Raw genomic sequence first — 24,938 nt, forward strand, 5'->3', positions numbered from 1 at the left:
ATACACTGGGAGAACAGTGACAAATTCGAAACTCTGAAAAAATGATTGCACAACACTGTAAAAAAGAGTGTTGCACTTCTGAAGAAGGAAAACTCAAACACAATATTATGTTTGCAGAGATTTTTTTTTTTTTTACCACTTTGCAAGCCTGCAAAACTCTATTTTCAGAGTTTCAAAACTTTTTTTCACACATTCGCACACCAGTTTTCAGATCACCATTTACAAGGTTTCAAACCTGGAAAACAAACTAATACAGTGGGAGAACACTGACAAATTTGAAACTCTGAAAAATTGTTTGCGCAACATCGTAATTTTTTTTTTGCAGTTCTGAAGAAGGAAATCTCAAAAACAACATAATGTTTGCAGAGATATTTTTTATTTTTTTTACATTTTGCAAGCTTGCAAAACTTATTTTTCGATCTTGCAAAACTTTTTTTATAAGATTTTGAGTTTTCGAACACTTAGTTTCAACCTTTCAGAACTTTATTTTCAGTTTTGAATCATGGCAGGATATTAATCCCATAGTCATAGAGCAGCCAATTCATGTTGGCACTGCCCTTACCGCCCCCGATGTGAAGCAGCCAATTCATGTTGCCACTGATTTCATGAAAACATGCAAACAGTTCATAGATCCAATGCAAATTCATGGTAGCCAAAGATCCTCTGTTGGTCATCTCCTCGAAAAATATGTATGGAGAAAAGAATAGAAATAATTTACAAATATGACAATTACAAGTTCTTGTGTGAACATATGACATTTTTTTTGACAGATGGCAAGACAATTTGTGTGTTGACAATGATTACCTCAACAGATTCATATTGGCAAGTAGTGTTCCATGGTCTTTGGCTGAATTCTCATTAAAGAAGATTTGATGGTGAATCTGTAATTGTAAAAACCCTTTTGAAAGTTAATCAAGAAGGACAACCAAGCTGTGCAATACAGTTTTGCAAGTGTTTATGGTTATTTGCTATATCAGTGTAGATGACACCACATCACTAAGTTGTAGCTTTATAACAAACATAAATGTTAATCGACTCAATTAAAGTACATTAAAGACATAACCTCATCATATTGAATTCTAAATGTAGATCACACATAATAAGTACAGATCATTAGTTATTTTGAAAACTAAAAAAATAAATAATAATTACCTCAAAAAGATTCCTTATAGCGTGCCAGTCTTCAAACTTAAAAACTAAGCCTTCCAGGCGGTCTTCATCGGTCTCTCCATCGGCAAAGGCACATTGGACATTTCGGCTGTTACCTTCCGTTAGCCTCTCACCTCCGACCAACATCTTCTCCAACCCATCAGGAGATCTTGCTACATACCTTTTGAAAATTATTAAAAATAAAAAAAGTACAAATGATCAACTTTAGCATATTGGGCCTGTATCTCTTATGTGAGGTACAGTATTCCAAGATTAAAAGTTAAGAAGAACTATATAAATAGTCACAATACATAAGAAAACAATATCTCCTCTCTCACAATACTTACTCCTTTTGAATGTGCTGGAGCACATCCACCAATTCACCTGTTTGGTTTTCATTTTTAAAGAGAAGTCCTAGTGGGAACTGTATTGGAAAAATAAAATATAACAAATGTGTGTTAAAAGACGCATCTCAACTACTTACTTTCATGTAAAACATTTTTGATTTTGATCAAATCTGCCTGTACTTACATGGGTTGAGGGCTGGGCCATTTCGTCCAAGTACAGATGGGGGATGTGATGGACAACAGCACTTGCGAAAGGCTTCAGTACTTCCAAATAACTGGTCAGGATACGGCTTCCAAGAACAACAAATTCTCGCCGCATGCAGGCTTGTGTATGTGGACCTGGCAGTGACTTCCCGAGATCATAGTCTGACAAGCTATTGGCTGGTTTAGTGTTTGCAAGATGGAGTGAGGGTATTCGGTCGATAACACACATGTGATAGATCCAGTGTATAGACTTGTTTGTCAGGTTGGTTGATTGATGATGTGTGCAAATAAAAAAGTCAAGGTTATCAAATACAATTGAATATGTGTTTGGTACAGATGCTGATGGAAGTGCTGGAACAGAGAGGGGTACAACACCCAAATCAGCCATGTCCTCATCTGAAAGTGTGCTGAATGTGTACACATCAAGGGCATCAACCACTTCATTAGGCTGTTTGGTGGGCTCACCAGTGCTGCTCTGTGATGTACCCTCTGCTAGGGAAGTGCTTACTGTTTGATATTATGAGAAATAGTGAAATGAAGTTAGGTTAAAAAAATATTTCCAATTATAATAATTAATGGAAATAAGCAAACCAATCAAAATTAGTAGACAAATAACATAGACACTACTTACACATTGATGTCCTCTCCTGGTCACTTCTGTTTGTAACTTGGGAGCTGAGGTAAGATTCCAGGTCTCTTTTTAAAGAGAACACAGGAGGCTTGGAGTTCTGTGCCAACTCTTTCTGTTTGCCTACTGCACTCTGATGATTTGTAGATATGCCCAGTTTGGCCAGTCGCTGGAAAACAGCCTTTTTTGCCCCACCATACAACAAGACAGTGTCAACATAATAGGCCAGTGCCGACAAGCGGGGGTCTCTTCCTCTTAGAGCTACTGAGGCCGCAGTGCATATGTGGGGAAGTGAGTCTTTGGCCATTTTTGCAATTATGCTGAATATAAATGGGGACAGTCTCTTCAGATCTTCCAACAACTCAGTGAATGAGAATGTTTGTAAGTCATGAGCACTTGCCCTCCACATCATGAAGTGAGGTTGGGGGTTACAAAGCTTCTTACATTCATCCTCCACAATATCCAAAACACTGGATTTTAAGTCCTCCATTAACTCTCTGTGTCGAGATATAAGGTTGCCAGCTCTGCCAAAATTTCGTTTGGCCAAGTTTTCGACAATGCCAGAAACATCAGATTGGCAAATGATGCGTATGTCCTTGTTTTCGTAATTGATTATGACCTAAAAACACAAAAACAAAAACAATAAACACAGATCATAGGTGAAAATGTCATTGAAAAAAAAAGGAAAAATATATATGACATAGATAATAGATGAAAACTATAAATAGAAAGTAGAAGAAAGTATGAAAATGATTCTCAACTAGGCTAAGCTATGAAAGATTTAACAGAATGAATTTATGTACCATTGTACTTTATGCAATATGTAGGTAAAATGGACAAATTAATATTCCCATTTAATGCAATGTATCTATACACTGTATCTAATGTGCAAATTAATGTGTTCTTGGAGCAAACTTTAATGAAAAAACAAGTGTAATAATTGGAGTAATCATTTCAAACATTTTAATAATAAGATGTAATATTTCATATGAATATTGATAACTTATTTCTATATTCACATGTATGAAATCAACGTCCTGTTCTGTATCAGAAAGTCATTTTTTGATTAAAAAAAAAGAAAAGAAAGGCCTGCCATGTTTTTCATCACAGATTTAAACGTACCTAGTCTGCATGTCTCTTTAACATTCTCATATGAAAAAAAAAAAAAGTGACGGAAAACAAATGCTAATTTTAAATTTAGTAGATTTGTAAACAGGTAGTTGTAGTGTTTAACCCACCTCGGTGACACTGCTCCGTGATCGCAACTCCATGGACTTCCTCGGCTTTTTTATGGTCCTTGGAGTTTTAGATGGTGTATCTCGGTCTCTTTTATCGGTCGAGCTCGAACTGGCTACCTTTTGACAAGCCAGTGTCTCCTTTCTTTTCCAGTCCTTAAATATTTCCATGTCATGCTGTAATCTTGAAATTAAGTTGCAGCATTTCCGACAGACTCGTGAGGAACAAAGAGCTGTGTTTAAAAGATCTAATCCTAAGTTTGAGAGTTGGCTACAAATATTTTCTTGTTTCACTCTGTCAAAAATAACTTTGACAGATGTAATATTTCATATGAATATTGATAACTTATTTCTATATTCACATGTATGAAATCAACGTCCTGTTCTGTATCAGAAAGTCATTTTTTGATTAAAAAAAAAGAAAAGAAAGGCCTGCCATGTTTTTCATCACAGATTTAAACGTACCTAGTCTGCATGTCTCTTTAACATTCTCATATGAAAAAAAAAAAAAGTGACGGAAAACAAATGCTAATTTTAAATTTAGTAGATTTGTAAACAGGTAGTTGTAGTGTTTAACCCACCTCGGTGACACTGCTCCGTGATCGCAACTCCATGGACTTCCTCGGCTTTTTTATGGTCCTTGGAGTTTTAGATGGTGTATCTCGGTCTCTTTTATCGGTCGAGCTCGAACTGGCTACCTTTTGACAAGCCAGTGTCTCCTTTCTTTTCCAGTCCTTAAATATTTCCATGTCATGCTGTAATCTTGAAATTAAGTTGCAGCATTTCCGACAGACTCGTGAGGAACAAAGAGCTGTGTTTAAAAGATCTAATCCTAAGTTTGAGAGTTGGCTACAAATATTTTCTTGTTTCACTCTGTCAAAAATAACTTTAGAGGCCGTGATTGTACCTTGGATGCGTAGATTAACTTCGCATAATCTGCAAAAGTCGTTTACAGCCATGTTCACTCCGGTATTTTGCTCGCATCATCATGTGTTTACAGCAGGTTTACAGTAGAAGTTCGATCATAGATTTGAGTTCGATGCATGATGTCTGTGGTTCGATGCGGCTGTACAGGCGCATAACATACTAACATAACTAAACTTATCTGATTGGCTTACGGGTAACCAATGATTTTAAACTTCAGACAAGCGCCCCCTAGCGAGAGAGAAAACACTTCTCTATTATGCCATTCCAGACTCTGTCTATGAAGCAAAGTGAAGTAGCAGAGTCTGGTATTACCAGGCTAGCATAACAATGCAATGACTGCCCATATTTTCTAAAAAATAGATCCAAGTGGAAGCATGTATAAAGAAAAAGGAATGGGAGCCAAAATTAATCTCTGGGGAACCCCACAAGATAAAATAGCATCACTAGTAAAGTGTTCTCCAATGTTAACTGAGAAACTTCTGTTTGTAAAATAAGATCCAGGGCACTACCTTTAATGCTTGCACAGTGCTCCAGGCAGGTAATAAGAACAGTGTGGTCTACTGTATCGAATACAGCATTTAAATCTAAGAGCACAAGTTCTGTCATGACAACTCTCAGAGTATTTCGCATGGTAATGGGTATGACAATGTTGATATATTTGGTCTTTGCTAAATAGAACTGCTACGTTGCTGCTGCTGTTATTACTGCTGCTGCAGAGCAAGTACGGGACTTCCTACTGCCAATACGTACATGACACGCTGCTGTGAGCAAGTAAGACATGCTGCTGCTGCACAATATAGCATACATGAATTACCTGTAGCAGATCTATACAGGTGGAGCTGGGGAAGGTGAAGGGTTTCTGAAAGTGTGCTGCACTGCTAAGGCAAAAGCTAAATAAGTATTTGAAGGTTGAGTACGCAAGCTCCTTGGCTACTGATACAGCAGGAGCCAATCAGCTGTGCCCTATAGAGAATGATATGATTGCAAGCATTTGAGTTAAGGACCTATTAGCCTGTGCCATCTAGAGTTTCATTACAGAACTTAACTATGAATTAATTTAAAACCTTCAAAAGTATGGTCTCAGTAGAGTGATGTTTTCTAAAACCAGACTGAAAAATCATATTATCAGCTAAAAATTTTGCAATTGTTGGAGGATTGTTTTCTCCAGAATCCTTGTAATAAAAGACAAATTGGAGATGGGTCTAAAATTGGCTAACACTGTGGGGTCTAGGTTCTGTTTTTTAAGCAAGAGGTAGACTGTTGCATGTTTTAAAAAAATCAGGTACAATACCAGTTTCTAAACAGCTATTTATCAGGAGATGCGGACCAACTACATAAAAAAAAATGTTTAAGGAAATGGAGCAATAATATAAATAGAGGATCCCGAAGGCTTAAGCTATTTCTTGAAGATAAGTGCCAGAAATGGGTTTGAAATTACTAAAACAGCAGTGCAAACAGGGGAAGTAGAGGGATCAGAGGAAAAGGGAATCATCCCCAATTTTATATACCTTATTTTGTTGACAAAGAATTTAAGAAAGTCTTCACACATAGATGAGGACACATCAGGGAACAAGCAGACAGAAGGGTTAATAGTAGCATTAATGATATTGAAAAGAGTTTTCAGTCAATGACAGTTCTATGTTATGAATTCTGAAAAAATTGTTCCCTTTCGAGAATGGTCACTTCGTGTTGCGTCTAGCTAGACGCTATGGGAAAACTCCTTTTCTCGAGAATATTGAAGCCTTTATTTTAAAACACAGTGCAGCTGCACAGCGAGCATAGAGCAGAGCGTCTAGCTTGCCATTGGCTGTGCTGCAGCAACTGCACATCCTATGGCGAGGAGGCTGAGACGCGAACCAATCAGGGCGCTTTGTGCCAGAGCGCATCCAAGCTTGCCAGAAGGGGCATGGCTTATGACTATATAACCCCGGCCAGCTCGCCATAGAGTCAGATTTAATCTCCTTCAGCGAAACTTCACATCGTTGACTTCTCCACAGATCTCGCTGTCGAAGTGCACCTTGCAGCAGAACGAGCGACCTGCCAGCTAAGCAGATTTAGAGGACCGGCACCGCCTCCCTGAAATCGCTGTTAACTTGCAGCTATCCGGCGAGAGAAGCCTATATCCTTTTCAAAGCTTTTCAGCGTGTTTGCCGTCGCGACACCTGCTTTAAGAGCAAATTTCCGAGAGCGTTGTTGCAAATGCCTCTCACTAACTGTTCCACAGCTATAAACACTCTCATGAAAATCGAGCCTCATTACGGCAGCTCAGTCAGAGCGAATAAAGAGTGTATCAATAGTAGCCCCCCTTTCAGTTCAGGCGGCTCGTATTGTTCATACATCACCGCTGATAATAAATGCTGCCCCGCTCGCGTCATGCATACAGACCCTAGCCTCCCGGGCCGAGGCCTGGCAGGCCATCCCCGGGATATCAGACTGGGTTATCAACACAGTAAAACTGGAGATACTTGCTCCAGTTCACTCGCAGGCCCCTGCGCTTTTGTGCAGTGATAGAGACCTTGGTGAAAGGCAATGTAGCACACATCCTTCGAACCAAAGTGTCAAAACTTCTAATGAAGGGAGCTGTCGAGAACATCTCCTCGCCTCTAAGCAAGTCAGGCTCTACAGCCGCTACTTTCTCGTCCCGAGGAAGGACGGCGGCCTCAAGCCGATTTTGGATCTCAGACACCTGAACAGAGCCCTCGTCAGGCGACCGTTCAGGATGCTTACAACCAAACAAATCCTCGCGCAGATTTGCCCGGGGGATTGGTTTTTCTCACTGGACCTGAAATATGCTTATTTTCATATCCAAATAGGCCCCCAGCACAGGCCATTCTTGAGATTCGCCTTCGAGGGGCAGGCTTATCAATATACGGTCCTACCATTCGGCCTGTCGCTAGCACCTCGTGTGTTCACAAAATGCATGGATGCCGCGCTTCTCCCCCTGAGACAATGGGGAATGCGCATTTTGAACTACCTCGACGATTGGTTTGTTCTAGCGCAATCGGAGGGCGAGCTGATAGCTCACAGATCTTTTCTCCTCAGCCATCTGGAATGCCTGGGGCTCAAGGTCAATTTCACAAAAAGCACACTGTCCCCCAGCTCACGCATCACATAGTTTTCGACTCTATACTCATGAGAGCACGCCTCTCGCCATAGCGCGTCCTTGCCATTCAATGGCTTGTGGCTTCGTTCACAGTGGGCTCACACAGACCGCTAAGAACGTTTCAGAGGGTCCTGGGTCTCATGGCCTCAGCATCGTCAGTGCTCCAACTGGGCTTACTTTACATGCGCCCTTTGCAGCTCTGGCTGAAGCGCAGAGTGCCAGCTCGTGCATGGCGCTCCGGCCATCTGCGTATCAAAGTGGACCACAAATGTGTCAGAGCTCTAGCTCCGTGGAACCGCTCCGACTGCTATCAGTCAGGAGTGGTCATGGGAGTGGTCTCAAGGAGGAAGGTGATCTCGACAGATGCCTCCAACCTGGGTTGTTTCCGGCCTCTGGTCGAGCCCAGAGAGGCGATTGCATATCAACTGCCTCGAAATGAGAGCAGTCTACCTGGCCCTGAAGTTCTTCCTACCAGAACTGAGGGGACACCACGTCCTGGTCCGAATGGCCAACATGTCAGTGGTGTCCTACATAAACCGCCAGGGTGGCCTCAGATCAGCCAACCTGGGCAGAATGGCCAGACTTCTCCTCCTTTGGGCTCAGGCCAACCTGCGCTCGCTGAGAGCAGCACATGTGCCAGGCATCCTGAACCAGGGTGCGGACATTTTATACAGAGACAAGGTCGACCCAGGGGAATGGTCTCTCCACCCGCAGGTGGCTCAGTTGATCTGGAACACCTTTGGCAGGGCAGACTCAGAAGGCAACGCTCTCTGCTCAATATTCTTTTTGAAGAAAAAGGATGCGTTGGCCCACAAATGGCCCAACCTCCCACTCTATGCGTTCCCTCTGGTCGCAATGCTCCCACAGGTCATCGAGAGGATAAGGGAGAGCAAGTGTCCAGTCCTTCTTATAACCCTGCTCTGGCCATCCAGGACCTGGTTCCCAGAGCTGATGGAGCTGCTGAAATCAGCACCATTGTCCATATTGCTGAGGAAGGACCTCCTCACGCAGTCAACAGGTCAATCTGGCATCCCCGCCCAGACCTGTGGGCCCTACACGTATGGCCCCTCAATTGTTACCCGGGGACCTCCCAGAGGGAGTCCAGAACACCATAAGAGAGGCTAGAGCTCCATCTACGAGACACCTCTATGCCTCGAAGTGGGCAGTGTTCACAAACTGGTGCACTGCTCGGGGTGTAGAACCAGCTGCATGTGAGTTACATCTAGTACTGTCTTTTCTACAGGAGCTGCTGGACGCAGGCAGGACCCCCTCCACGCTCAAAATATACGTGGCAGCCATAGCAGCTTTCCACGCTCCTGTGGCTGGTCAATCCTTGGGAAAAAGCGATCTCATCATTCGCTTCCTTAAAGGGGCCAGAAGACTTAAGCCGCCTGGGCCTGCCTCTGTCCCCTCCTGGGACCTATCTACGGTCCTCAGGGCCCTGAAGGGGCCCCCGTTTGAGCCATTTCAGTCTACAGGCCTCAGGCCACTCTCGCTAAAGACAGCTCTCCTGCTAGCACTGGCGTCAGTCAAAAGAGTAGGCAACTTACAAGTGCTCTCCTCGAACAGGCCAAGGCATGGCTATGTACCTAAGGTGCTCTCAACCCTGTTCAGAACCCAGTTTATTTCCCTATCTGCTCTTCCCTCATCCAAGGAAGATGAAGACTCGGATCTGCTCTGCCTATTCAGGGCTCTCAGAGTCTATTTGGCTCCGCAGCATTCAGACAATGGGAGCAGCTCTTTGTATGCTTTGGCGGGCACACCAAGGGTCGGCCAGTCACTAAGCAGAGGCTATCGAGATGGATAGTGGACCCTATCTCTCTAGCTTACACCTCTATGGGCCTTCAGTGCCCCATAGGCGTGAGAGCCCATTCTACCAGAGGCAATGGCCTCTTCTTGGGCCTGGTCTAGTGGTGTACCAATAGAAGACATCTGGTTGGCGGCAGGTTGGTCCTCACGTCCACTTTTGTTAGATTCTGTAACCTCCAGGTCCCTGCTCTACAAGCACTGATACTCTCTGGTTAAGGTTTTTCAGGCTATGGCCCTAAAAGCTCTGGAAGCATTTTTCCTATGTTCAGGTTCCGGTCGCCTGTAACCTACAGGGGCAAGCTTGTGTTTCTGTATACTCCTTCATGGGGCCCGGAACTCTTCCCTGGCCCAGGGGAGTTCATAGCTTCTATCCTATGCTATTGACTTTGCGCATGTGCTCAGAACAATAATGTGGGGTGAAGTAAAGTGGTAGCACAGCGTTTTACAAGGGGTTCCCACTAGACGCAACACGAAGTGACTGTTCTCGAAAGGGAACGTATTTGGTTTCTTATGTAACCTCGGTTCCCTGAGAATAGAGAACGAGTGTTGCGAACCCTGCCGTGCTACCACATCGGTCGGGTGTTTCGCTTCAGTCGATTTAACATGACTCTATGGTGAGCTGGCCGAGCTTATATAGTCATAAGCCACGCACCTTCAGGCGCTCGGACGCGCTCTGGTGCAAAGCGCCCTGATTGGTTCATCCTATGGCAAGGAGGCTGAGATGCGCGAACCAATCAGGGCGCTTTGCACCAGAGTGCGTCCGAGACGCTCTGCTCTATGCTTGCTGTGCAGCTGCACTGCGTTTTAAAATAAAGGCTTCAATATTCTCGATATAAGGAGTTTTCCCATAGCGTCTAGCTAGACGCAACACTCGTTCCCTATTCTCAGGGAACCGAGGTTACGTTAGTAACCGAATACGATTTCGCTGCTTTCACTGGTCTCTGATATAGAGATAACAAATCTCTTAGCATGTCAAAAGGGACCTGGAGCTTGTCCTTTTTCCATTTAGCCTTAGAGAGCGTATGGTGCCATCTAAGCAGGGCTCAGACCTGGGTTTATGTTGTAGAGTCTTTAAAGGTGCCACTGAGTATAAGACAATTACACAGATGGAATTAACCCTATATAGGAGCTCCTCAGCACTCCATAGATAGAGTGGCTTCACAGAACGCTAATGAAAAGGCATTTCTGGTGGTATAAGTAATTAGCAGAGACCGGCGAGCATATGTAATAGGATTAGAAGCATTAAATACACAAGGAACAGTAAACATAACAGTCTTATGATCAGAGAAACCATTTTCACACACCTCAAGGTCACAGAGGGAAAAACCATGCGATTACACTAGATCAAGTGTATGTCCTTGTGAGGAGACGGGGTGGAGGAGGGATGCAGAAAAAACTATCGAGGATCATAGATGATTTATAGGCCTCTGCTCATACTGATTGGGTAGATTTCTACCTTGTTATGCATCCTCTGAAAGCAGCATTTTTAAGTGTTTGGACTCATAATGTGCATAAAGGTGGGTCGCCAGGACTGGAATTGAGAACCACTGGGTTACTAAAATACAAATGTTATCTGGCCCAGCAATCTCTATGAAAGAATTGTAAAAACCATGAATGACTGGAAAAGTCATAGTAAATTATTGGTCAATAGGTGTAGAAAGCCTAAATCTAGTTCAATTGAATGCCTCCATCTTCTCTGTCTCTTCTTTTCCCTCCATTCTTGTCTTGTTTGTCTTTTCAAGACCTGTCTTGTCTTTTCTTTTGTAGGATTGTTACAGCACTGGACTGGCTCTCAGTGCACGTTCTCCTTCTCTGCCTGACCCCAGTGCCTCTTCACGCTGCTATGCCCCTCGCCCTATCCTCTCAGCACATCCAGAGGAAGGACTGCCCGTCCCTGTAGGAATGCCTGTTCGGGCCTGGCACCTGCCTATGCCAGCGGCTGCTCCCATACCTTTCACCATTCCACCCCCCACCAGCTCTCACCAGCAGGCTGCTCCATCATGAACGATGAGGTCATCAGCACTAATGCACTGGCCTGGCTGGTCTGCTCGGGAGTGTCCATCCTGGCCAATGCCTGGGGAATCCTGAGTGTGAGCGCCAAGCAGAAGAAGTGGAAGCCACTGGAATTCCTCATCTGCACACTGGCTGGCACGCACATTCTCAACATGGGCATCCCCATCACCATGTACTGTGTCATTCAGCTACGCCGACAACACTCCAACTATGAGTGGAACGAAGGACTCTGCAAGGTCTTTGTCTCCACATTCTACACCCTTACCCTGGTCACCTGTTTCTCAGTCACCTCCCTGTCCTACCACCGCATGTGGATGGTTCGCTGGCCTGTCAATTATAGGTAAGTGAAAGAAACTTGACCTGACCTTTGTTGACACAAGAATTGGATTTTAATTTTCATTTACAGTGCTAAATTCTTAAATTTTGAAAATGCCTACCTATTTTTTTTTTCTTTGTGCTTTGAAAATGTAGGTAATCTATGTGTATTGAATGAAACCAGAAGTAAACTTAAAATTACCTTGGAGTTTATAAGATAAATAAAACTGATATAACACTGGCCTGGTTTCATAGACAAAGCTTAGATTAAGCCAGGATTAGACCTTAGTTAAATTAAGGCATTTAAGTACCTTTTATTAACGTGTCTTAGGGTTCTTTCACACTGGCAGTTTAGTTCAACATGGGGCACAGTTCACATAAAACAAAATTGCTAACGTGAAAGCTGTCATGCGGACCCGAACCTGAGACTACCTTGGGAGGAGGTAGGTCCAGTGTGAAACTTTACAAGTGTGCATCTTGAGACAAAACAATGGCAGAAACATATTATATGTCAGAGCAATTTGCTTTCAGTAAAAAGGCTCAAACATGCATAGTCTGGGACTAGGCTTAAGCCTGAAATCGGAAGTATGAATCATTTTCCATTCAATTATGCCAATGTAAATATCTAAATAACATTAGTGTAGTACGGTTCAATATGTAGGGAAGGAAGAGGACAGGGTCGGCTTAGGAAACTGTGAGTTTTATTCCAAAAACAAAATAAAAGGTACAAAGAAAAGGTGGGCACACAGCGCTGTAACATAAACTCAGTCCACAAAGGGTTAATTCACTCAAGACGTCTCGCGCTCCCGTACTCGGTGCTCTCTCTCTCTCGTCACAGTCTTTTCTCCGTGCTGCTTCACGTGCTGCTTCACGTGCTGCTTCACGCGCGCTCACCCACAGGTCTCCCAGTTGTCTCTCTCTCGAATGATGTTTCCCCGTCGCTTATATGGCTCCATGCCAATCACTGAAACAAGACACAGATGTTTGTCATTTGCACTTGACCCACTTACGTCGCACTTGTCTCCCGATCCTCTCTCCTGTCACAGACTTCGCTAGACCACGCCCCTCTTGCCACAATTAGATATTCATGCAAGTTAAGAAATAGTAAAATCCTTCCTTCAGTGATGTTATCTGCAATGTTTTTCATATGGAGGTCAAAGCAAATTGTTTTTGAGAGTTGTTTAAAGTCGACATGAAATCAAAATTGACCCTATTTACTTTGTTAGCGCATATTAAATCAAATCAAATCAAATCAAGTATATTTGTATAGCGCTTTTCACAATACAGATTGTATCAAAGCAGCTTCACAGTATCAAAATAAAATAATACAACAAAGTTTGTTTCTAGTGGAATTTATTGATTGATAGAATAAAATTAAATATCCCCAAAATATCCCCAACTGAGCAAGCCAAAGGCAACAGTGGCAAGGAACCGAAAAAACTCCATCAAGCGGCCTAATGGTGTCCTAAAACTCCATCAGGTGACCTAATGGAGAAAAAAAAAACCTTGGGAGAACCCAGGCTCAGTCGGGGGCCAGTTCTCCTCTGGCATTTATGAACTAGAGGCCGGATTGTAGTTTGAAACTGTGAGATTAACAATATTATATGAATGCCTGGCTGAAAAGATGCGTCTTTAATCTAGTTTTAAACTGGGAGAGTGAGTCCGAGCAACGAACAGTATCAGGAAGGCTATTCCAGAGTTTTGGAGCCAAATGTGAAAATGCTCTCCCTCCTTTGGTGGATCTGGATATCCTAGGTATGACCAAAAGCCTTGAATTTATTGATCTTAAAGAGCGCGATGGATTATAGGGTGATAGAAGATCCGTTAAATAGACTGGAGCTAAGCCGTTTAGGGCTTTATAAGTCAGTAGCAATACCTTGTAATTAATACGGAACTTTATAGGTAGCCAATGTAGTGATGATAAAATCGGTGTTATATGATCATATTTTCTTGATCTAGTAAGAACTCTAGCGGCTGCATTTTGGACTAACTGTAGCTTGTTTATTGAGGATGCAGGACAACCGGCTAATAAAGCATTACAGTAATCTAGTCTCGAGGTCATGAATGCATGAACTAACTTTTCTGCATCAGAAACTGATAGCATATTACGTAGCTTAGCAATGTTTCTAAGGTGGAAAAAGGCTGTTTTTGTAACATACGAAATATGATTTTCAAAAGACAGGTTGCAATCGAGTATAACACCCAGGTCTTTTACTGTAGAGGATAAAGTAACAGGACATCCTACTATGTCAAAGTTGTATTGTGAGAGGTTCTGTGGGCGGTTTTTTGAACCGATAAGTATTACCTCTGTCTTGTCTGGATTTAATAATAGAAAATTACGCGTCATCCAATCTTTTATATCTTTAACACACTCTGTCAATTTGGATAATTTAGCGTTTTCATCCGGCCGTGATGAAATATATATTTGAGTGTCATCAGCATAACAATGGAAACTAATTCCATGTTTCCTTATAATATTTCCAAGTGGCAGCATATATATTGAGAATAACAGAGGGCCTAACACAGATCCCTGCGGCACTCCATAGTTTACTGGAGTTATGATCGATTTTTCTCCATTTAAATAGACAAAATGGTAGCGGTCTGATAAGTATGATCTAAACCAGCTTAATGCTTGTCCTTGAACACCAGTATAATTTTGTAGTCGATCTAAGAGTATTGTATGATCTATAGTATCGAACGCAGCACTTAGATCAAGTAAAACTAGTATTGAGATACAGCCTTGGTCAGAAGCTAAGAGTAAATCATTTGTGATTTTAACGAGCGCAGTTTCAGTGCTATGATGCGGCCTGAATCCTGACTGAAACTTTTCATAGATATCATTTTCTTGCAAGAAAGAGCCCAGTTGAGCGGACACAACTTTTTCTAGTATTTTAGACATAAAAGGTAGATTTGAAATGGGTCTATAATTTGCTAGATTATGCGGGTCTAATTGTGGTTTCTTAATGAGAGGTTTTATCACTGCCAGTTTAAATGTTCTTGGAACATAACCTAAAGATAAAGACGAGTTAATAATATTGAGGAGAGGCTCTTCTACTACAGGTAACACTTCTTTCAGTAGTTTAGTTGGTATAGGATCTAATAAACATGTTGTTGTTTTAGATGAAGTGATAAGTTTATTTAACTCTTTTTGTTCTATAGTTGTAAAGCACTGTAATTGTTCTTGCGGGGGGAAAATTGAGGCTGAATTATAAGGTGCGATTGAGGATTGAACGTTTACAATTGTGGTTCTGATGTTTTCTATTTTCTCAGTGAAGAAGTTCATGAAATCATTACTACTAAACTGTAACGGGATATTTTGTTCGGGTGACGTCTGTTTATTTGTTAGTCTAGCCACGGTGTTAAATAAAAACCTAGGATTGTTTTGGTTGTTTTCTATTAGTTTGCGGAGATGCTCAGCCCTGGCCGCTTTTAGGGCCTTTTTATAACGTGACATACTGTCTTTCCACGCGATTCTAAAGACCTCTAAATTAGTTTGTTTCCATTTACGCTCTAAATTACGGGTTTCTCTCTTTAGAACATGCGTAGTATTATTGTACCATGGTGCTTTAATTTTCTCTGTGACCTTTTTTAATCTAACAGGTGCAACAACATCCAATGTTCTAGAGAGAATGGTGCTCATAGTGCTAGTTAGTTCTTCTAGTTCATCTGTTTGTTTGGGTTCAGGCAGCAGCTGAGACAGATCAGACAAGCAACTCGAGAAATTATCTATGGTGGATGGAAGGATTGTTCTGCCTGGTCGAAAACGCGGCGCCGCATGACATATTACAGCAGTACGTAATATGCAAGTTACCAAGTAATGGTCAGTGACATCATCACTTTGTGGAATGATATCTATATCGGTTGGATCGGTTCCATATGATATAATTAAATCGAGTGTGTGATTAAGACGATGAGTTGGTCCGGTGACGTTTTGTTTGACCCCAAAGGAATTTAATAAATCTATAAACGCAGCCCCTAACGCATCATTTGGATTATCTACGTGTATGTTAAAATCTCCAACAATTAATGCTTTATCGACATTGACCAATAGATCTGAGAGAAAATCTGCAAACTCTTTTAGGAAATCAGCGTAAGGCCCAGGCGGTCTATATACGGTAGCCAAGGCTAGAGATAATATGGATTTTTTTCTAACATCTAAGAGCGTAACATTTAGTACAAGTATTTCAAACGAAATAAACTTATAACCCGTTTTCTGAGTAACATTGAGAATATCTCTATAGACCGCTGCAACACCGCCGCCACGACCAATCAGACGGGGTTCGTGCTTATAGGAGTATCCTGCTGGGGTAGACTCATTTAGACCGAAATAATCATTAGGTTTAAGCCAAGTTTCAGTAAGGCAAAGCACATCGAAGCTATTATCAGTGACTATTTCATTTACAATAACTGCCTTAGGTGTGAGTGATCTAATGTTTAGAAGACCTAGCTTTAGAAATTGTTTTTGGTTACTAATAGCAACATTTTCTGGTTTAATAACAATTAGATTTTTTCTAGATCCTGCAGTAGAATTATTATTTGATCTCACTAAACGAGGAATAGACACAGTTTCTATGCAATGTTCTACACTATTTATATCAGTTAATTTGGTGCAGCAGAGACTATGATTTGAACTTTTGGTTACTAGTCAAAAGGTATTTAACATTTTGGAGATGTTATCTGACAGAAGATCCGATCCGAATCTGCTTGGGTGTAAGCCATCAGCACGGTAAAGCCTAGGACGCTCCCAAAACAGATTCCAATTATTTACAAAGAGCAGTTTCTGCTCATTGCACCATGACATTAACCATTCATTTAGCGCGAATAATCTACTAAACTTTTCATGACCTAGTCGGTACGTGGGAAGCGGTCCTGACACAATGATCGTTATATCAGGCGATGTGCTGCGTACCGTATCGATCAGATTCCTGAAGTCTTTCTTCAGAACCTCTGTCTGGCGCAGCCTGATGTCGGCCCCTCCCGCGTGCAGGACCACAGTTCCGACGCGCTCGTTCAGAATCTCGGGAACGTGAGCAGCGATTTCAGAAACACGAGCACCAGGAAAGCAGTGACTATGCACCTTACTTTTATTTAACGTAGCTTGTACGTGTCGAACGATGGAATCGCCGATGATCACAGCATCGCGTTCTGTTTCGCGAAGAGGGGAGAAGCGGTTTTGTGTGGATATCTCGAAAACCGGGAGGGTCGGAGAGAGTTTTCTTGGCCTAGACCTGACTCGCGTCTTCCGCTGCGGAAATATCCAGGCTTCGTGGTGGCATGTTGGAGCCGGCGTAAACGAGACCATAGCTGATCGCGGCCTCGACGCTCGTGACCGATGCTGAGTAACGCACGGAGTAGACGAGGTCGGAGTCAGCGGGTTAGTAACGTTGATCACTGATTTGTGTGCATCTGCGCGTGATGTTTCAAGAGCTAACCGCCGGTCTATCAGCTCGGCTTTTCTCACTAAAAGGTCGTGGATCTGTTTCTCAACAGCTTCCAGCTCAGACTGCAACGCGTGTAGCTCAAATGTGTCCTCACCTGCACCAAAAGGTAGACTACTTACATCTGATATATTCGCCATTTTAACAGATGGACAGTAAGTTAAGTTAGCAACGACGCTACCAGTGATGCTATCAATATTAATACTAATTTATGACTGAAGTCTTGGATATAATCCGTCTTTTTAGTGGTACAGGTGTAGAGTAGACGCACGATAGGCGAAAAAAATGTTTGTTTGTAAGTAAGTGTGGAGAAGACGCGTTCAGCCGTGATCCACAGGAGTAACCTATAAGAGTATCCGACGTTGGATCACTAATAGGCTTGAGACGCGTCTGCTCAACAGTCCGCGTTGTAACTATGAGGTGAGGAAAAATAGAAAATGTTCGTTGTAAGTGAGTTTAAAGAGAAATCAAGAATTATAAATCAATCGATGGAGCTCCAAAGACAACAACGCGTTCAGACGCGACGCATGCGCATTCGAAACAGGCTATTCACACGACTATTACTAGTCTTGTGGTGAACAATTAATCCGAGCAAGTTAATACACAGAAAAAAATTGTTTGCCGTGGTAAAGATCAAAATCTGAAAGGTTACTTCCGGTCTGGAATGGCGTTCCTTTTCTGATGACGTCAGTTTGACGGCTTGGGTTGAAAACACATAACCACTCCCCTCAAACCGCAATTCCCTTCTCAGGGAAGTAGGGTTACAGTCATAATCTGAGACGTTCCCTTTAGAGGGAACTCGCGCTGTGCGACGATGCCTTGGGAATGAGAATACTCAATACGCCAGACTTACAATTGCCTACATAAGAAACTGTCGGCAATCTAAGAAAAAAGCACCTGAGAGCCTGGGGCAGCAACCAGGTCCAGGCTATAAAACCTCACGAATGTGAGAGGCGAGGACCAACCTGCCGCATCACAAACCTCCTGAAGGGAAACCCCAGATAATAAGGCTTTAGAGGCCGCCATACCCCTAGTAGAATGAGCTCTGACCACCAAAGGGCACGGCTGGCCAGAGGGCTCATAAGCAAGAGAGACAGCCTCAACTATCCACTTACTGATTGTTTGCTTAGAGGCTGGAAGACCTTTCTTAGGTGATCCAAAGCAGACAAATAACTGATCAGATTTTCTCCACAGGGCAGCCCTGTGGACATAAGTGCTCGCACTGGACACAAGAGATTCAGTTTTTCCTGGTCCAAAGAGGTAAACGGAGGAGGACAGAAAGCCTGCAGCACAATAGGCCTCTGAATATTGATTGGCACCTTAGGGACGTATCCCTGTTTAGGGTATAGGAATGCCTTGACCATCCCGGGTGCAAATTCAAGGCAGGTGGGAGAAACCGAGAGGGCCTGAAGGTCTCCGACTCTTTTGAGGGACGAAATAGCTAGAAGAAATATGGTCTTGAACGTCAGAAATTTTTCTGAAACCGACTCTAGGGGCTCGAAGGGTGCCCCTGAAAGGCCTTCCAGTAGTGGTCAAGTCAAGTCAAGTAAAGTTTATTTATATAGTGCTTTTCACAACATAGATTGTATCAAAGCAGCTTCACAGTATTAAATTAAAACAATACATCATTGTTTGTTTCTAGTGGAAAACGTCCACGTTTGGTAATGCTGATCAATAGTATTGTTGATTGATTAATTAAATTAAATATCCCCAAATATCCCCAACTGAGCAAGCCAAAGGCAACAGTGGCAAGGAACCGAAAAACTCCATCAGATGACCCAATGGAGAAAAAAAAACCTTGGGAGAACCCAGGCTCAGTCGGGGGCCAGTTCTCCTCTGGCGTTTATGAACTAGAGGTCGGATTTAACTGTAAGATTAAAAGTATTATATGAATGCCTGGCTGAAGAGATGCGTCTTTAATCTAGTTTTAAACTGGGAGAGCGAGTCTGAGCAACGAACAGTATCTGGAAGACTATTCCAGAGTTTTGGAGCTAAATGTGAAAATGCTCTCCCTCCTTTGGTGGATCTGGATATCCTAGGTATGACCAAAAGCCTCGAATTTAGTGATCTTAAAGAGCGCAATGGATTATAGGGCGATAGAAGATCGGTTAAATAGACTGGAGCTAAGCCGTTTAGGGCTTTATAAGTCAGTAGCAATACCTTGTAATTAATACGGAACTTTATAGGTAACCAATGTAGTGATGATAAAATTGGTGTTATATGATCATATTTTCTTGATCTAGTTAGAACTCTAGCGGCGGCATTTTGGACTAACTGTAGCTTGTTTATTGAGGATGCAGGACAACCAGCTAATAAAGCATTACAGTAATCTAGTCTCGAGGTCATGAATGCATGAACTAACTTTTCTGAGTCAGAAACTGATAGCATGTTACGTAGCTTAGCAATGTTTCTAAGGTGGAAAAAGGCTGTTCTTGTAACATATGAAATATGATTTTCAAAAGACAGGTTGCAGTCTAATATAACACCCAGGTCTTTTACTGTAGAGGATAAAGTAGCAGGACATCCTACTATGTTAAAGTTGTATTGTGAGAGGTTTTGTGGGTGGTTTTTTGAACCGATGATTAGTACCTCTGTCTTGTCTGGATTTAATAAAAGAAAATTGCGCGTCATCCAATCTTTTATATCTTTAACACACTCTGTCAATTTGGATAATTTAGCGTTTTCATCTGGTCGTGATGAAATATAGATTTGAATGTCATCAGCATAACAATGGAAACTAATTCCATGTTTCCTTATAATATTTCCAAGTGGCAGCATATATATTGAGAATAACAGAGGGCCTAACACAGATCCCTGCGGCACTCCATAGTTTATGGAGTAATGATCGATTTTTCTCCATTTAAATAGACAAAATGGTAGCGGTCAGATAAGTATGATCTGAACCAGCTTAATGCTTGTCCTTGAACACCAGTATAATTTTGTAGTCGATCTAAGAGTATTGTGTGATCTATAGTATAGAACGCAACACTAAGATCAAGTAAAACTAGTATTGAGATACAGCCTTGGTCAGAAGCTAAAAGTAAATCATTTGTGATTTTAACGAGCGCAGTTTCAGTGCTATGATGCGTCCTGAATCCTGACTGAAACTTTTCATAGATGTCATTTTCTTGCAAGAAAGAGCCCAGTTGGGAGAAAGTGGTGGGGGAAAAGTGGTGGTGGGGGAAATAATCGATTCTGTTCAGTATCGCGATATTTTGCGCACGCAATTATATCGATACAGTAGCGCAAAGTATTGCAATATTTAATTATAAAATTATCTGTTTTACTTTCGGGTTATAGGGCTGTGATGGTGGGAGTTTTTTACCACCGCGGTGGTAATGGACCAACTACCGGCGGTGGTGCGGTGGTTGGGGGGTTTTGAAATAAAAAAATGTAGTGTTTATTTGAGCAAAAAGTGTTTATTTGAGCAATTCCTTCAAAGAAACAACACACTAAAGCCTGTAAAGCATTGAAATAAATATCAGTAAATATTGGCAAATTAAATAATATAATAAAGTTAAATCTATTAAAAAAAAAAGAAAAAAAAAAGACGTGTGATACAGCCTACCGCTCTGCGCTTTGAGAGAGAGGGATGAGGGATGTGGGACACGAGCAGGAAAGAGACCATTGATCTCTTTTCTGATATCTTCATGTTTTCTAGGCTACTTGTTGTAAAAGGTATGAAGAGCGAATTTTATCTTCCACAAGGGCAAGACATTTAGGTTATGTTTGATATTGCGCTGCCAGAGAAAGCGAAACTAAATCACCCGCGCGTGTGAAGTGCGCTTTACAAATAAACTTGACACGGCGCATGTCTAATAACAAGCACAAACTGTGTTAAAAAGAATTTGACGTAGGGGAGAGTGGGGTAAAGTGAGACATTTTTTACATTTGTTACCCTCTAAGCAAGCTAAAATGATATATCAGTCAAATTTACACATTTCCCATTAATTCAGGATGTTTCCTAGCAATGGAAATTATTAGAATGTATTCAGGATGAAGGGCAGTGAAAATATGATTGTTTTTAAAAAAGTGGTCTTGTGTCTCACTTTACCCCAGCTTAGGGGTAAACTGAGACAGACCAGAGAAATCAAGGGGGTAAAGTGAACCAGCTGGGGGTAAACTGATCCACTTACTTTTTCCACTCTGAAACTTCCATAACAACACATGTTGTAACAGTAAGAATCTTGACAGCTAGCTTGACAACCACACATTCCAGAACTAGTAACAGAATCATGGGGATTGGTCAATTAAGCACAATTTTTTGATGACCCACCGGTGCGCATCCAAGTGAAGGTGCAACGCCCTTGGCGTGCTTAGGGTGAATGGCACACTGGAGGAAATTCCTCCTAAAAAAAATTAACTATGTCCAAATTATTGTGATACATTTGGAAAACTAAATGCTGTCAGACCTCCCCTGGCCAGCCCAGGGAGAGTGGCCCGTCCTGAGCCAGATTCGGATTTGTCCGCCACCGCTGGAGCTCCGTTTGGAGCAAAGTCAGTCCTAAAATGGATCTTTGGGTCTTTGTGGAGGAGGGACAATGCTCCGCTCGGACAAGGAACATGGACCAGAGAACCGTGGTGGTCAGACCGGGTGGAGAAACAGCCTGACCCAGGCCAGAGAAAGTGCACTTTGTGCGGGCGAGACTTCCAGTAAATAGGGTCTGGTTTGGACACCCAGTCCCTCGGTGCCAGGGCGTGCACAACGGTGAACGTGAACCATCCTGGGTGAGCTAGGGGTGAAAGACACACGGGAGGATATTCCTCCTTGTAAAAATGTCCAAAAATATCTTGTATTTGAAGAAGAGCTCCATGCTCGCAGACCTCCCGGGCCGGCCCCAGGGAGGGTGGGTCATCTCCGGTCAAAGTCAGATTCGTACACCTGCTGGCGCTCCTGCTGGAGCAACGACGGTCCAAACATGGACGCTCGGGATGTTGTAGAGGAGGGAGACGACACTCTTATCGGACTAGGTAATGGAAAACAGGCACCTCCGGGTTGCCTGGGGCCCAGAGGAGTGCACCCTCTCCTTCGGGCCGTCAGGTTTTCTTCCTGGTGTATTGCCTTGGCATGATGGCTTTTCTACTATGTTTATGACATTAAAAATAAAACATATGTCATGTAATATTACATTAAAATATGTTTAAGACTAAACTTAACTTGTGCCTCATGTCTCACTTTACCCCACAGCATTTGTCTCACTTTACCCCACCGCCACATTTTAGAAAAAAACGATCTCTCTTAGCAATTCAGGCTTATCTTCAGCTAGCATCATCACATGGTTTTATATGTTGGTAGTTCATCAACATGTATGACATAAGTTTTTCTACCTGAATCAATTTGCTTTGGCACAACAGTTGATTAAGTTGACAGCAAGAAAATTTACTTTTACATGCAAAAAAAATATTTTTGTGAAAAAAACATGCTTACTATAGCACCATGAGGTCCTCTTCTTCATGGCCAAGGTGAAATGGAAGGGGCTTGAAAACATAATGGTCAAATGACCAAAACTGTGTTCCGTTGCCTAGATATAGGGGGTGTCTCACATTACCCGATGTCTCACATTACCCCGTTCTCCCCTACAAGGAAAAAAGTAGGCTATCTGTCCTATAGCGTTATACTTCACCACAGCAAAGCATACGAAAATAATAGGCCTAATTAAAAGCGAACCAAGGAAGAAACGTTTATAATCCCCTTCGAAAATGGGTGAGATGTGAGTGAAAATTTGGGAAAAGAAACAAGAGATTCCAAGCAGGGATGAGTCACGCTTTTTGAATATTCGAGTAGTTTATTTAATTATGGAATATCGAATAGGTTGTGTGATTATTCTCTAAAATAAAATCTCCATGTTTTCGGTGCTGATGCGGTGACGCGTTCATGTAACCGGAGGGTGACGCTGCCAATAACGCACATAACAGCTGTCACAAAGAACCGGCAAAAGTAATGATTATGAATGTGTCAAATATAGCAAGGAGGCATTTTAATTGTTTATTAATAAACTAGCATTTTCTGTGTCAGTGTCGGCTCTGCAAAGATGAAGTTGACGATGCTGACTTGTCATCTTCGCAGTGAACGCGCCTATATAGAGATAAATGCACACTTCATACGGATTACATAAGCAGAGAGTAGGCTAGTCGGTTTCTTTTCGTTTTGAATTGTTTAGTTTAAAAGTAGACAATTCAAGCTTTCTATATAGAATAACTAATGGAATATTGTTAAATTCGCTGATAATCGGGTGACCAGATCGCAAACCAGAATTCAAAGCCGACAAGCTTAAAAGGGTACTTTACTTTAAAATGAAAATTCTGTCATCATTTACTCACCCTCAAGTTGTTTCAAACCTGTATGAATTTCTTTCTTCTGCTGAACACATAGGAAGATATTTTGAAGAATGTCAGTAACCAAACAGTTAACTGGAACCATTGACTTCCATAGTACTTTTTTTTCCTACTATGGAAGTCAATGGTTCCAGTTAACTGTTTGGTTACTGACATTCTTCAAAATATCTATCTTTCTGTGCAGCAGAAGAAAGAAATTCATACAGGTTTGAAACAACTTGAGGGTGAGTAAATGATGACAGAATTTTCATTTTAAAGTGAAGTATCCCTTTAAAGTTATGGGCTCACGCACAACTCTCTCATTCGTCATGAATCCAAACGTTTCCATGGCTGCGATGTAACATTTAATTGCTAACCTATTTTTTCTTTTGTAAACAAAGCTTTGGGCTTCACTCATGTCATAATATTCACATAAAACAGCATTCACATACAAAAAAATGTGTTTTGGAGGACCACCACCAGTGCTACTCAGCCATGGTGGTGCGGTTGTCAAGTTTACCGGCACAGCCCTATTACTATTATGTCTGCTTTATGTTAGTCTATTGTATTTAACAATATTTAACAATGTATTTATATTTAGAGATAGAGATAATTACGTCCTGGCCTGTAATAAGGTCTATCCTGAATGTTCAAGAACAAAGTTTTTGCACTACCCTTCTAAGTTTTTGCTCTTCAGTTAATGTGTAGAAGATGTGAACATTATCTAGAATTAAATCTTCTTATTTTCCTCATTTTTGGTAATGCCTTTGAATAATATGGGGGACATGAATCGCAATACATCGCCGAATCGAAGCGCATTAATTGCTGTATCGCAATATGTTAAGAATCGCAATAATATTGAATATTGAATATCGTGGCCCAAATATCGCAATACTATCGAATCGTCACATTTTTGCCAATTCCCACCCATACCTTCCAGAACTATTGCCAGGTCCCAAGCCGGCACCCTAGTGCGAGTTGCAGGCCTCAGCCTCAAGGTGCCATGAAGGAAAGGTATAATCAGGGGGTCTGAAAACCGGGGTGTGGAAAGCCGCAATGGCCGCCACGTAGACCTTTAAGGTAGATGGACATAAACCTGATGCAAAGCGATCAAGCACTGTACTAACTGAACAGTTAACTGGATCCCACTGGCGACACCAAGACGTGAAAACTCTCGTAGTCTTTCCTCGTAGTTGGAGCTCTGGAGCTAAGAATTGTCTCAACAACCTCAGTTGAGAGACCACTCTCTATAAGTTGGGCCCCCTCAGAGGCCAAACCCATAGTTTCCAAATCTCTGGTTGAAATATTGTGCCCCCCGCCTGAGACAGAAGGTCTCTCCTGATAGCGATCTTCAAGGGAGGGCTGTCGAGGAGATGAATTAGGTCCGCAAACCAAATTCGACTCGGCCAGCATGGTGCTACTAGCAGTAGACTTATCCCATCCCGGCGGACTCTC

General features: G+C 42.1%; 1 protein-coding gene across 3 annotated transcripts in view; it reads left to right on the forward strand.

The window, feature by feature from the left end:
* gpr153 (G protein-coupled receptor 153) overlaps nt 1-24,938 on the forward strand; it is a 150,398-nt gene that overhangs the window by 59,668 nt on the left and 65,792 nt on the right. For all 3 annotated transcript variants that reach the window (XM_084087405.1, XM_084087404.1, XM_084087406.1), the window contains exon 2: nt 11,170-11,755. In XM_084087405.1, the coding sequence (XP_083943531.1) occupies nt 11,403-11,755 (353 nt within the window). In that variant the 5' untranslated portion in view covers nt 11,170-11,402. The remainder of the gene's footprint in view (nt 1-11,169; nt 11,756-24,938) is intronic.

Source organism: Abramis brama (assembly GCF_963993115.1).
Source record: "Abramis brama genome assembly, chromosome: 16".
In the NCBI taxonomy this organism is placed as follows: Eukaryota; Metazoa; Chordata; class Actinopteri; order Cypriniformes; family Leuciscidae; genus Abramis; species Abramis brama.